The following is a 14796-nucleotide window of genomic DNA, read 5'->3' on the forward strand; positions in this document are numbered from 1 at the left end:
CACATTCCATAGACTGATGCTCACCCAGAAACATGCAGAACACACACAGCTATACCTAAGACTTCCATAAATATAAACCCTAATGTGCACAGGGATAAGCATTTATCTTTTTACAAGACTTGGTCATCACGGCTGAATCAAATTTCCTGGATGAGCTGAAGCAAATGTGGTCCCTAAAGTAGTACCCTGGTGGAGACTTAAGGGATTCTAGGACAGTGCCCTAGACTGAATATTTGTGTTCCCCAACATTCATGTTAAATCCAATATATTTGGATTTATTTACACCTTTATTAACACCTTTGAGAGGTGCTACATCATGAGGGTGCTTAGGTAGAGCCCTCATAATTTATTAGAAAAAAAAAAAAAAGGCTTCAGAGGGCTCCCTTCAATGTCCTACCATATGAGGTTGTAGGGCCCTCACCAGACCTTGAATCTACTGGTGTCTTGATCTTGAACTTCCCAGTGTCCAGAACTATGAGAATTAAATGTGTGTTATTTATAAGCCACACAGTTGATAGGATTCTGCTACCGCATCCAAAGCTGATTAAGACACCCAGGCTTATCCTACGCAGCCTGTTTTCCGTGTTCTCTCCTCATCCTTGCCTTTGCTAACAACAGACCATTCTGTCTCCTTGGTCATGAGGCTCATTGCAGGTAATTTATTTTAATACTTACTGTTTTTGTTTCCTAGGGCTGCCATAACAAAGTACTATAAATTGGGTGGCTTAAACAATAGGCATTTATTTTCTCACAATTCTGGAGTTGAGAAGTCTAATATCAAGCTATCAGCAGGACCCTTTGACACTGGAAAGTTATTCCTTGCTGTTGCCTGATTTCTGATGGTAGCTGGTGACTGCAACACTCCACTCTCTGCTTTTTTTTTTTTGTCTCATGGTGTTCTCCCTCTGTGTCTCTGAACTTTTCCTCTTAAGAGGATTAGGTGCCAGCCTAAAGATCTCATTTTCACTTGGCTGCATCTGCAAAAACCCTGTTTTCAAATGTGGTCACATTCACAAGTACTAAGAGCTAGGACTTTAACCAATCTTTTTGGGGAACACAATTCTATCTAACACTTAATGTAGAATTTTGAGAAATTAAGAATAAGTTAGAACAGATTCAAAGTTAACCCTGTGCAATTTTCACTGACTTCCAGTTGCTTTTGATAGTCTTGGTTAGTGGAAAAGAATGGGCCAGAATCATGTGCTATTAGCAGTGAGAAGTTGAGGGTGAGCTTTGGAAGTGAGTCTTGAATGTGAATATTGTGATTACCAGGTGGATCCCAAAACGTGGAAGGTTTTCCTTCTGCTTATGGGTGGAGCTGGGATGTTCAAGGAAGAGATGGCCGAGTACTTCAATTGGTGGTCAAAGTCAGGAGCTGGGTTGTTTTAAGCTTGTGTGTGTGCACGCATGCAAATGTGTCCATGTGCATAACTTTGTGTGTGACTATGTGCATGTGAATGACTGTGACTGTGTGAAAGTTCATGTATGTGAGTGAATGTGTACATGTGGGGTGAATGAGTGTTGTGTGTGTGTGTGTGTGTGTGTGAAATTTCTAGAAGGCAGTAATGGGAACCCTGGGATGTTAACAGCAGTTAGGTGGGTGGGAGAAAGGACAATCACAGGGGCAGAACATCTAAGTATAGGAAGTTAGAATGTGACTTTCTAATGAAAGGGAACACAGAAGATTATGTAAAATTAGAAACCTGAAAGTCTGTGCCAGGTCTATATCCAGTTGCCTTATGTTTCTCTTCCTCCATTATTTAGGATGAATGGCTATAGGCCAGATCCAATTGTAGTTTTTGCCTCTGATTTTTTTTTTTTAATGAGAAACAAACACTAGTATTTTTTATTCTGTCATATTTAGAAAACTATATCCCTTCCTCCTTCTTTCTTGATTCTACTCTAATATAAGAACCACCAGATTGAGATCAGTCTTGCCAAGAAAGTTTTATTATAAAGATGAAAATGCACAGAGAAAAGTTTTAGTCTGAAAATACAAGGTAGTTAGATAGTTTTAAAAAAAAAAGAAAGAAAGAAAGAAAGAAAGAAAGAAAGAAAGAAAGAAAGAAAGAAAGAAAGAAAGAAAATCTAAATTTTAATGCATGGGCACATTTTGCTCTAATTATTTTATTTGCCATTAGCAATAAGGCTCAATAACTCTTAAGCTGTAGACCAACCAAAAACCTATTTGGGAACTTAGTACCAATGAATGAGCTATTATCTCTACCTATCCCACTTACTCTCACTTTATTTTCTAACCTCTCTGATGTCACATTCAAAGAGTTTGACTATAATGAAATAATGCAAAAGAACAAGACAGAATGGAAAGTGAAACTAGCTTTGAAACTATTTTTCCTGGAAAAAAAAATGAAAGAATTCCCAAGAACAAGATACACCAACGGGAGATGAATATCCTGTAACTTTTTCTATAAAATAAATATGAATCAGAATATGGTGCCCTCCACATGGAAGACACTAAATAAGAACTTGTTTATGATGATGGTGGTGGGCATGGTGATTTGAGGTCTGGAATAACTTGAACCAAAAAGAATATTCATGTGGCAGATTGGGTTTCTCAAAGATGGCCATAATAAGATATGGCCTCAATTAGATAGCCATCTCTTCCCACAATATGTTCTTACAATGTAACTCTGACATACCTATATTATTATGTCAAGGTATGACCTTGATATATATTGGTATATGTTTCCTCCCTCTCATCCTGGGCAGACCTTTGTAAATACTTTGCCCAACAGAATGTGATAGCCATGGTGCTGGATGACTTCCAAAGCTAGGACACAATATATAATAGGGTTTCTATTTGGTGATCTCGCTCTCTCTGATTGTCCTTGAAGCCTAGCCACCACTTTCTGAGAAATACAGCCTACATAGAGAAGCTGTGTGTGGGTGTTCCAGCTGACAGTGCTAACTAGACCCCCACTTGATAGCCAGCATCACTGCCATACCATGGTTGAAGGAGCCTTCAGATGATCCCAACCTCCAGCCTGCAAGCCTTCCAGCTGATGCTCCAGATCCAGTGACTTGTCTGAATTTCGGACCCATGGGAAATGGGAAAGATAATAAAGAATTACTGTTTTAAATCACTATATCTGGGGAGTAATTTGTAATGCAGCAGTAGTATGCCTCCCTAGAGAATTCACGGGTACTACCAGATCACCCACACAGGGAGCTTGCCGATTCTGCTTTTTGTGGCATTATCTTGCTTGAATGGTACAAGCGCTTCCTCTCTGTCCTGGGGGTTACTTCTTGATCTAAGTTCCCATCATTGCTGGCCTCAGCCACTAGGCTTTCATAGGCTTGTCAAGGTGGGCCTCAAAGTTATGGTTAGGGTTTCATAGTCCACTATTGAAATTTTAATTTTATAGTCACATAATATACTTGTTTCAAATTTTGGCCTATGCTGTATGAATTAATGCTTTCCAACTTTAATGTGCATACAGATCACCTAGGGATCTTATTAAAGTGCAAGTTCTGATTCAGTTTCCAGGTCTTGCTGCTAGGACAGATCTCTGAACCACACTTTGAATCAAGGGTGTAGAAGGTTGTATGGACAAAACAAACTTTTGTATGATTGATCCCCAAGGAAAGAAACCAGGGATAGTATTGTCATTGATCATCTGTGTGGTAAGTCTCTACCTAGGTGTTCGCTATACATCAGCTTTAGTCCTCATACCACTAGCAAGGTGTAAATATTATCTCCACATTGACTATGTAGAAGCTAAGGTTCATAGAGGTTAGGTAAGCAAACAGAGCCGGGACTCAACTTTATCTTTGCCTTTGTGTGGTCCATCTTTCATGCTTTCTAAGCCTATGATTGGCTTGCTGGTTATCATATTATTTTGAATAAAGAGGTACTTTTGTAATGGGTCTGTGCAATAGAACTTTCTGCAGTGACAAAACTGTTCTGTATCAGTTCTGTCAAATATGATAACCACATGTGGCTATGGAGAATTGAAATGTGGCTGGTATAACTGAAAAATAAATTTTCATTAAATTTTATTTTAATTAAAAATTTAAATATATATAGCTATTGGCCAAGAAAAGTGACTAATTGCTGTTGGCTACTGTATAGGACAGCACAACTTTATAGAAAAGGTCCTAGGGTCATTGAGTTTGAAAGGTGACTTGGACTTGCACTATAGGTATATGTGCCATGACCATCCCTGCATGTGAGACATTGGGAGCATTTAAAACAGTGCACATAATTTTCATCCCTAATCTTTACTTTCATCTTCTTCCCTTTCCTAAATCACATTGCATCAGACAACTTCTTCCTTTTGGACTCAGATCATTTAAACAGAAGTTTTAAACATGGTACAAATACTGGAGGCTACAAAGAGGAGGAAATGCCACTTCAGGAAGGGGGGAGGGATTTGATGCAGGAGTCCCTGAGAGACTGGAATAGCAAGTGGAAACCGCTGTTCCATTCTTTGAAGATTTGGGAAAAGAATGGAAAAGATGTGTTCAGATTCTTTATTATTCTCCTGGGACTTACACCAATTAAAATGCTGTCAGGTATGAGGAAAAGAAACCTTGATTCAGATTGCTCTAAACAAAGAAGAAGTATATTATTTCACATAATTGGAAGTCCAAGGCAGAGTAGACTTCAGAGTCTGTTGACGCAATTGCTCCACAGTGTCTTAAAAGACCTGTGTTCTCACCATCGCTCTTCCCTTTCACCTTTAATGCTGGCTTCCTCATCTTGCAGGCAGTGAGGTGGCCTCAGCAGTTCTGAGCACTATATCCAGGCATGGCAATCTACAGAGGAAGGGGGAAACTCTTTCTTCCTGTCGCTCACTCTCAGAAGATTGGAAAGTTTCTCCAGAAGTGCTCAGATTTCCCCTTCATGTTTCTTTGGCTGGAATTTGGTCCCATAACCACTTCTGAAATCTTCCTTATACCAATCAGGTCCACTTATGGGGCTGGGAGTGAGGTCAGCTTTTTCTAAATACATGGATTCCTAAAAAAAAATTGGGTTTCTATTAGAAGGAAAGAAAGGGGAGGCAATCCCATTGTCCATTACAAGACAGCTATTGAAGCATCTAGTTGGGTAAAGGCAAACCAGAGAATATCAGAGTAAGTGGCCTGTTTCTCTGATGATGACCATGGGTGGCTCCACATTTATCTCAATGCCACATCTACTACATTTTTGGACTGAAAACATCTGTGGAGTCTCATGGATCTATTCTAGGGACTCCTGATTCCCTGTGGCCTGGGCAGGGCAGGGCCTGGGCAGGGCACACAGGGACCCAGGATTCCTACATGCCCTAGTGAAGGCCAAAGAGGGGCCAGAGAGGTACTGAGAGGTCCTGTGGCCCAGCAGAGGCCCAAAAAATATCAACAGCAAGAGTAATGTACCTGACACAGAGTTCAAAACAGGGTTTCATTTTCACATATGGAACTCTTCTTGTCTCTAAGAATATTTCCAAGTTGTGAGTCTCACCCTACCATCCTGGAACTGATATGTGCCAGTCTCTAAGATAACTCCATGGTGTCAGGGGACTGCTTTTGCCTATGCCTGGCTTCTTGATTCTTGTTCCATTTAGAGAACACCCTCATCTGGCTCAACTTATGCCTTTAGGGAGTCATCCCCAGACCTCTCTGTGTGGAAGCAGAGGCTTGGGAACAGTGTGATTTGGGTATCTTTTTCTCCACTTAAAAACCTAGAAAATGTTTAGTGAAATACTGTCAAATATTTTCCACTTAAAGGAATCATTTCCTTGAGTCACATTCTCTGATTTTACTGTTCTTCAAATTCAGTTGGATTATTCTAGAGCTCTCAGAGGAAGACATCCTAGAAGGCTAATACTGGCCCTAGGTGGCATTCACAACTTTACCTATTGCAACAAGAAAGGAACCTAGCCTTGAGCTGATCTTACTGCTGTGCCTATGAAATCTTTCCTGTCTTGTGCACTGGAAATCCCCAGAGCTGAACCTCTCTACAGCCTTTCCTGAATTGCTGCATGGCTTCCTTAGGCTTCCTTCCTTCCTTGCTCCTTAAGAAATCTGTTTGTGGAGTTATCTTATTATTATTATTATTATTTAATATTAATTCATATCCTATCCTGAATTCCTCCCTAGCTTCCTGAAATCAGTATTTGGTTTATGCTCTCACATTCCATGCCATCGTACCCATGTATCTCTGCCAAATGTGTCTCTCTACCTGACAGATCCTGTTGGCTGAGGATATTGCCATACCACTCCTTGTGTGTCCTTCCCATTTCCATGGTTCTACATTTTTTTGGAACACAGTGGACCATTGGGTTTATTTTATTTTATTTTTTTTAATTGTATTTATTTATTTGAAAGACGGAGATCACAAGTAGGCAGAGAGGCAGGCAGAGAGAGAGAGAGAGGGAAGCAGGCTTCCTGCGGAGCAGGGAGCCCGATGCGGGGCTCGATCCCAGGACCCTGAGATCATGACCCGAGCCAAAGGCAGCAGCCCAAACCACTGAGCCACCCAGGCGCCCCGACCATTGGGTTTAGAAGAGCCTTAGCTGAGTCCTGATGGATGACCCAACTGTATTTCCAAAGGTGATTCCACTCACTAGAACCAGAAGGCTGTATCAGAATTGCCTGTGGAGTTTTTGGGAAATGCATATTCCTAGGCCCATGTACTACTGAATAAAACACCTGGGATAGGAGTAGAGGAAGGGGACAGGAGAGTGAGTCTATTTTTGAAATACATTCCCAGGTGATACTGCAGACCTAGGCATGGGACTTGCTAGTTTGGTGCCTCCTTAGTTTTCATGTAGCTCTCTGCCTTCCATGTTGAAATCACTCTTACAGTGGTGGTAAATTAGGAACTGAGGCCTCTTTTAGACTGAGGGCAACACAGTGCCTTCCGAATAATGGGGATGAGAGAGTAAATTCACCTATAAGCCAGACCATGAGTCCGGACTCTGAACAGCCACTCACAGGGGTCAGCAATAAGGGTGCAGATATTTTGTGTTTGTTTGTTTGAGGGATAGGTGTTCAGGAATTTGGGTTAATGATAATACCTAGAATTTTGTCATGGTTTGAACAGTTCTTAGGTAACGTTAACTCAGTTATCACTGTCAACAAACGTCCATTGAATGTCAACCGTGTATAGGATACTGGGGCTTGGTATTGGAGACTAAAAAAAAAATAATTAAACACCTTCACCTAGAGTTGGAAAAGAACACAGAGGCTTCAGAAGATGTGCTGAAATCTATGTTGCAAGGAAAATTGAAATTTTCTTGTTTCAGGTCTGTTTTCCTCTTAACTCACTCATTTAAGGATTCCTAGGGGTTGTGATATACCAGATGCTGTGCTAAGCCAAGGGTGGTATAGAGTGGTAAGGGTATAGAGATAAGAAGAAATGGTCCCAGTGCAACAGGGAGCAGTATAATTTCCACACAGTGTAGTCAGAGCTAAACAGAAATCATACTAACCTTTGTAGGAGCCCAGAGAAGCAGCTTTTTTAATGTGATGTTTAGAGCACTGGTTGCTTAAAACTGCCTAAGAATGAACTATGTACCTGGGAGTACACCAAGCATTTGAAATTATCTAGGCTCTCTCCACTGCTGTAGCCTTCACCACTGCTCAGCATCTGCACATCCTTACAATGGCTAAAACAGCAATGGCCTACAAGGAAAAAAGGAAGGAGCTGCCATGCTGTCCCTGATCTGCTCTTGCTTTTACCCCAAACCTTGCAACATCAACATCTATACTTATGGTGATATGGAAGTGAAGCAAATCAACAAATGTGCCTCTGGCCAGACTTTTTTGCTGATCCTGAAGCTGCCATCTCCCATCTCAGAATCCCCATGAACTTTAGCTTCTCCAGAGAAGAAAGACCTGTCTCTGGAGGAGATCCAGAAAAAACTGGAGGCTGCAGAGGAAAGAAGTCAGTCTCAGGAAGCCCAGTCTCAGGGAACAATTGGCAGAGAAGAGGGAACATGAGTGAGAAGTCCTTCAGAAGGCTTTGGAGGAGAACAACAGCTTCAGCAAAATGGTGGAGGAAAAGCTAATCCTGAAAATGGAACAAATTAAAGAAAACCGTGAGGTTAAGGAAAAAAAAAAAGAAATTATCTCATCTAATATAATTTATCATTTTCTGGGATCCTTTTAGGTAAATATTCTTACCCCTATTTTACAATCACATAGATTCTCCCTAAATGGTAACTGAAGCTTCTTTGACAGGGCATAAAATACTATCTCTGTAACATTCCCAGTATTCATTTGAATATACTGATTTGCATAAGAGGGTCCCGAGGTTTAAGAAGGACTTGAACTCTTGGGTGGAAACAGTGGGAAAAACTTTGGGAGAAAAGTCCTAAAGGGGTAGAGGTAGCCTATTGAGTTGATCCAATTAAAGATTTGTTCAAGGTTTAAGGTTTGGAGACTTCTGGATAAAGTGTGCCCTGTATTTCCAATCCACCAGTATCTGGGGAAGAAGAGCTACCAGACTTTGGAATCCAGTCAGTGTCGTTGCTTCATTTTGGGAAATCCTTGACTGACCAAAACATGTTTGATGGGAACTTCCTCTCTTGCTCCAAAAAGAACTTTTAAAACATGGTAGTGATGGTGCCCAAAGGCTTGAGCAAGGAGGATCAAAATGGTGGCAGGGATGGTGGTAGATTTTCTTCCTAACTGGCAGCCAAACTGCTCCACCTGGCAAGGAAAGTCTGTTACCTTTAGGTAACTGAGATGACTGTGGCATTAACAATGAGAACAAAATTCCAATATCCACATGCACTGCATACATTAGCTTGGTCTGGATTTAGAGTCCGTGTTCAAGTCTTCCTTAGCAGTTCCTAAAAATACTTGGGGAGATGGGATTTATTTGAAACAAACAAACAAACAAACAAACAAAAAAAAAAAAACCACAACAAAACAAAACCATGAAGCCAGAACTGAATTTGCCTTTAAACTGGCTGGAGGAGGGACAGGGTGGTCAAGCTAGTGAGAGTCAGGGATTGGTAAGTGCCGAGATTTTTTAATCCTAGTGTAATGGAGCTCTTTGAGCCACCTACAGATGAGAAAACTGAAGATTATTCATTGCTCATGGTCATGGAACCAGGACACAGCAGAGCCAGGCTTCAAACCCAGACTCTTTGGACTACAGATCTATTCCTCTTGTGAGGTGACCTTTGAAAAGAGGGTTTGTAAATCGAAAGGGAGCCCTTTAGGTCATTCCAGAGACAGTTGCAGCCAAGTATGCAAAGACGTAAGGTTGAAAGAACAGGGTGTTTGGGAGCTTAGGCCACATAATTTGTAATTCAGCAAGACTGAGGTAGCCTTCATAGAGGAAATGATAATAGGCGAGCCCGAAAAGACACATTGGGGTGGATTGTGCAGACTCTGTGTGCCTTGCTAAGGTGTAACACCTAGACCTCTCATAACACACCCTCCTGCTTTTTGATAAACACAAAAATCTAATTTCCTCTTTTATAGTTATTTGAAATATCAACTACAGTCAATATGTAGACCAAAAAAATCACAGCAATGGAAATTTTTGCAATGCAAATTTCCAAATGACTATGTTCTTGAGTTCATATAGTATTTTCTATCTCTGTTGCCTGGAGGTAGACCTTTAGAGTTAGGGAGATCAGGATGAAGCCATTACAACTCTACAAAAGCAGTGCAGAAGGAGAAGGAACAGATTCAAGAACCCTTTCAGAGAAAGAACTGAGAAGAACTCTCCCAGGAGAGAACTATTGGATTTTTAAACTGCCTAAATTATTGAGGACTTCTGCTTTGAACATGAAGCTGCTATATTCCAACTCTGCATAGACATTGGAATTTGATTTTAAGTTCAGGAATGACTCAAAGAAGAGAATTCTAGACTCTGCTTTTCACAACATCAATATAAATGGGTGTCTTGTGTCAAAATGAAAGAGTCTATGACTTCAATGATTTCTCCTTCAGAACAAACATTTACTTTGCCTCATCCATATCACTTATTATAACTGCCAATGATTGTTGCAGGAACTGTAGGAATTTCTTTGCATGTAGCCTCTCATCAAATCTCAGAGTCATGCCATGGGTTAGTTATTATTATCCTCATTTTATAGAGAAGGGGCCGGGGGCTCAGAAACAAGTCCGTATAGCTGGTTTAAGTGGTGGAGTTGGAATTGGAACTCAGGCCTATTTCATGTCAGAGTCATTCTGAGTGTATGTATGTGGACCTGATACTAAGAGAGCTCAGGGGCTTATACTGTGACCTGGGGCACAATGATATTGTCACTTACTCCCAGAAGAGATAAGGGCAATGCTGAACAGCAAATGCCTCCTGGCGTCGGGTTGCACCATGCCTGTAAGGACACCTTTATATTGTGCCAGATGGCCCCTGTAGTCCTTTGACTTGAAACAGAGAAGACAAAAGTCAGTCCTCACTCTCTGAAGCTGAAGTCCTCAGGGCTGCCCAGCTCAGATCCAGATGGAATCTAGAATGGGTCCAGGTGCACATGGGGCCAGGAGTCTCAGAGATGAGGAGAGCGACTCATCTGACACCTCTGGCTCAGGGGTCCCAGCTATTAAATGACCTTGATACTTACTTACATGGGTTATATTAAATCCCTTGTACTTAATTTTTTCCCTTTTATTTTTTAAAGTTATTATTTAAATAATTCTGAAAAAGGTGAACATGTTTTTGTTTTAAGAATTCAGACATCATAAAATCCTGGAGCAGCTTTTACACGTTTAACAACAGGCTGCAACTGTGAAAGAAACAAGTTATAAATGGCATTTAAACACAAACTGAATTCTTTTCTCCCAAATGCTAAGGACTTCTGTCTGCTACCCACAGGATACAGTTCACCTTATCATCTATGGAAGCCTTTTTACTTGTCATGGATTTTGTGGGAAGAAAATACAGCATGTGTTCTTATCTAATGTAGTTGTTTTAAACTTAATAAATAGCCTTCTAAAAGTCACTTTTGGATTATTTCTCATAGGCCTACAACTTAAATTACTAAGGTTTAAAAGTGCACAAAGATAGTACAAAGACCCTTGGCTACTATCTTCATATATTTGGCACCTAAGTCTAGGTCAGACAAGTCCCAGCTGTTAAGTTGATAATGGCCAACCTTGGCATTGTGATATATGGCCCTAGAAATGAGGAAGAGAGCCGCCATCTCAGAAGGGTTGAAATTTGTTACCACTTAACTGGCAAAAGCTGAATAGAGTAATGGTAGAACAATGAATCCACATTTCTTAGGAAAAGGAAACTAAGTAAGAATGGAACAATCTATAAATGTGGGAGGAGATTAGGTAGTGAGTCTCCCAAGGTTAACCGCAATGCCAGTACTTGTTTTCCCAAGTTGGAAAAAAAACAAAGTTCTACACCACCCAAAATGAAGTCAGACCAAGCCCATCATGTTTTAAATATGTGGTGATGCTTTCTTTAGAAAAGGCCCCTGAAGAAGACATAAGAAAGAACAGTTCTGCCCGCAGGCCTGGTCGAACTCTGGCTTTGACAACTCCTGTGGGCTTTTATGTGGCTATTTACTCTGAATAAATAATGGAACCACATTCTCACACAAGGACTGCTAATTCTGCAGCCTCCTAAGATCCAGAAGTTACCACAAAACCAAACTGTATACTTACATGTGCAAGGGAGTCTGGAACTCCAACAAGAAGCTTGCGTCCCTCTCAGGCTGGCTAACATCACGAGTCTGTGTCCCATTTGCCTTTAGAGTGTTCTGTTGTTTGTTGGCTGGTTGGTTGGTTGGTTGTGTCTTCCACAGTTACATTGGAAGGTGGTGATGGGGGAATGGAGTATGCGGGTAGATTTGTAGGAAAAAGGGTGATGGCAACCTCTGTCTTTCACATGAAACTATTCGCACCATTGAGTTTCCAAAGAGACATCTTGTCAATGATGAGGGGATGAGGGAATTAGCAATTGACTTTTCCTTCTCACTGGGTAATGCTATGGGAATAAGTGCTAAATAGCCAAAGGAAAGGGCCAACTACTCTACTCCTCAAGTAGGACTGTAAAATTTCTCACCTTGTGGCCACCTGAGGCATTGAGGTGGTTCACTGTCATGAGGGAGGGAAGTGAAATTAAATGCATATCCCTCTTTTGCTGACCTCTCAAGACTGCATTGATCTCTCACTGCCACACTCCCCAGGACCACAGGGAGCCCTCTCTTACTACTAAACCCTTTGGGAATTGAACTCCAGGCCAATGAGAATTAATGGAAGAAAAGATTAGAAAGGAAGAAAAACAAGTGGGTCTTCACTTTAACAGTGGTCAGTCTTCCACTTGAGACTAGAGACTGTGGTTATTATAAATAATGCATACAGTTTCATTCATCAGATTAGGTGCACATTTTTACTTTGACCTATTTGTAACCTTTCAAGTGATTCTTTTTGCTTACATGCTATGGAACAGAAAATATTTTAGTTTCTTTATTTGTGATGGTTGTCTGCAGAACCACAAATACGAAAAAGGTGGACTAGTGGTTTCCTGCCTGATGATGACTTCTCACCTTCATTGTAGCTCTGTGAGGGAGGACCTGGATCTTTCTCACTGTTGTATACCCAGGGCTTTGTTCATGGGAGGCCCTCAATAGATAGCAAATGAATGAATGAGCATCAAAAACAAAGAGTTCGGAATTGAGTGCTATGGTAACAAATGCACTAAATAAGTATAATTGCCATGTGCATCTGTGATAGTGACATTAGGATGAAAAATACTTTTTACTGTTTACATGAAGATTCAGTTTTAGGAATGTGATGACAAGAAGGATAAGGGTCAGAGTATTCAGTGAAGCTGCCACATCCAAGGACTGACACACAATAGTAATAAGTAGTCAGTGCCAAGGTTAATTTTTAAAGCCTCTAACCAGTCATTTGCAAGGAGAGTTAAAAAAAAAAAAAAGGAGCTAAAAAAAGAGTTAAGAAAAAGTTAAAAAGTATCAGCTTGACTTTTGTACCATTTCTTTATGACTCATCCACTTTCTTTAAGTAAATCAGTCCTTTAAGGGTGTGACACTGACCTTTTAAAGCCACTAAATTGGCAAGATTTGTCCCCTCCCCAGACTAATCATTTATTCTTTCATTCATTACATATTTTTAAATGCCTATTATAGATCACTGTGGTAGCATTTCAGAATAAAAAGAAGATTGTACACATGGTTCTTAACTTTCGTTACTTACGATCTGTCTTAGTCTGTTCAGGCTACTATAGCAAAATACCATAGACTGGGTGGCTTGTTAACAATAGAAATTTATGTCTTACAGTTTTGGAGGGTGAAAGTCCTAGACTAGGGTACCAGTACAGTCAGGTGAGAGCCCTCTTCTGGGTTTCAGCTTGCTGACTTTTCATTGTGTCCTCACGTGATGGAAGGGACCAGGGAGTACCCTAGAGATGCCTCTGTAAGGGCACTCATTCCATTGGTGAGAACGTGGGCATCGATCTTATGACCTTCCAAAGACCCCACCTCCTAATCCCATCACCTTGGGGGTTAGGTTTTAACATTTGAATTTGGGGGGTACACATACATATCATAGTATAACCTATTAGGGGAGAAAGGATACTATAAGCCCATGAAAAACGAAGGTGATCCCCAGTGGAAATGGCTATACTTAAAAATATGTTGGAAGTCAGTATGTGATCAGAAACCTGAAGGAAGGAGTCTACCCAGAGCCTACTCTTCTTTTAGGAACCATCATTTCCCCATCCTGAGCCACAGGATTACTACATAAGCCATGTTCCCATAGTATGAACCCACTTGCCTAGCTGAAGTCGCATGGACCGAGGGTGGCACCTGACAATGCTGGACCCGTCAGATCCTAGGGATTTGGAATTGGGTGTAAGATGCCGGTTTTGTTCGGTTATCCGCCTTTGAGAAGAGATGTAAACATTGGTAGTGGCTATTTTCCATCATGACAAAGCAAAGAAAGTCAGTTGCAGTGTGGAAAAAGAATGAAACAAACGTGAGGAGAGAAGCAATGATAAGGGAAGGTGAAAAGGGACTCTGGTTCCTTCCAGTAGCTCCAGTCCTTATTTGGAGATTCATTTTCCCCCTGTCTTGCCATCCAGGAGACATCTCTGTATCCATTTAAGGGTGCATTTCTACTTGCTCCTGCAGAAAACAGTTTCATCTTTAACAAGGTGCCTGGTTAATCTGATGTCTGGCTGGCTTGTATCTTTGGAAATCCAGGGAATTTCTGGTCTAAACTGAGGACACTTTCCTAATCCCGCCCCCTACCCCTTCCTCCTGCCATGTGTGTCCACTAGCACCTCTCATTTCATGCCATCTCAGAGGTTGGGTTCTTCATATCTCCATGGGTCTGTTGCTACCCTTTCTTTCAGCCTCCAAAGTCGATGACAAGTGCTTCAAATATTTCATCTTATTTAATCCTTACAGTAACTCTTTTTGAGGTAAATACTATTAACTCCATTTTGCAGATTACTCAGATACATAAAGAAATTGACCAATTTACCCATCATCACATAACTGATACGTGACAGAGCCATGATGTGGACAGAAGCAACATGACTTCTGAGCACATGCTCTCAGCACTCAGCTTCTCCCCTTTTTGCTGTTACAGCAGAGGGAGCATTACATAGAATCATCTTTTCTTCAGCGCTTTTAAACTGTTAGGATGGTTCTATTCCTCTCATTCTATCAGTGTCATAAAACATAAACCTCATTGCAAACACAAGTTTGGTGCTTACTAATCCCTCTCCTCTTACCAGGCACACAGGCAGTCTAAATTCCTTATTCTCACTTGAAGTTAAGTTGGAGACAGTGCTGCATACTAGCCAATGGCATGGGGCAAAGGGTGACGTATGTTCCT

At 41.0% G+C, this 14796-nt stretch overlaps 1 protein-coding gene across 1 annotated transcript in view; it reads left to right on the forward strand.

Moving 5' to 3' along the window:
- Positions 1 to 590: 590 nt before the first annotated feature.
- LOC309860930 (uncharacterized protein) overlaps positions 591 to 14796 on the forward strand; it is a gene marked incomplete at its 3' end in the record, with an annotated part of 145723 nt that continues 131517 nt past the window's right edge. The window contains exon 1 of the mRNA XM_082723359.1: positions 591 to 654. Within this exon, the coding sequence (XP_082579485.1) occupies positions 639 to 654 (16 nt within the window). The 5' untranslated portion in view covers positions 591 to 638. The remainder of the gene's footprint in view (positions 655 to 14796) is intronic.

Source organism: Mustela nivalis (assembly GCF_964662115.1).
Source record: "Mustela nivalis genome assembly, chromosome: 3".
Lineage (NCBI taxonomy): Eukaryota > Metazoa > Chordata > Mammalia > Carnivora > Mustelidae > Mustela > Mustela nivalis.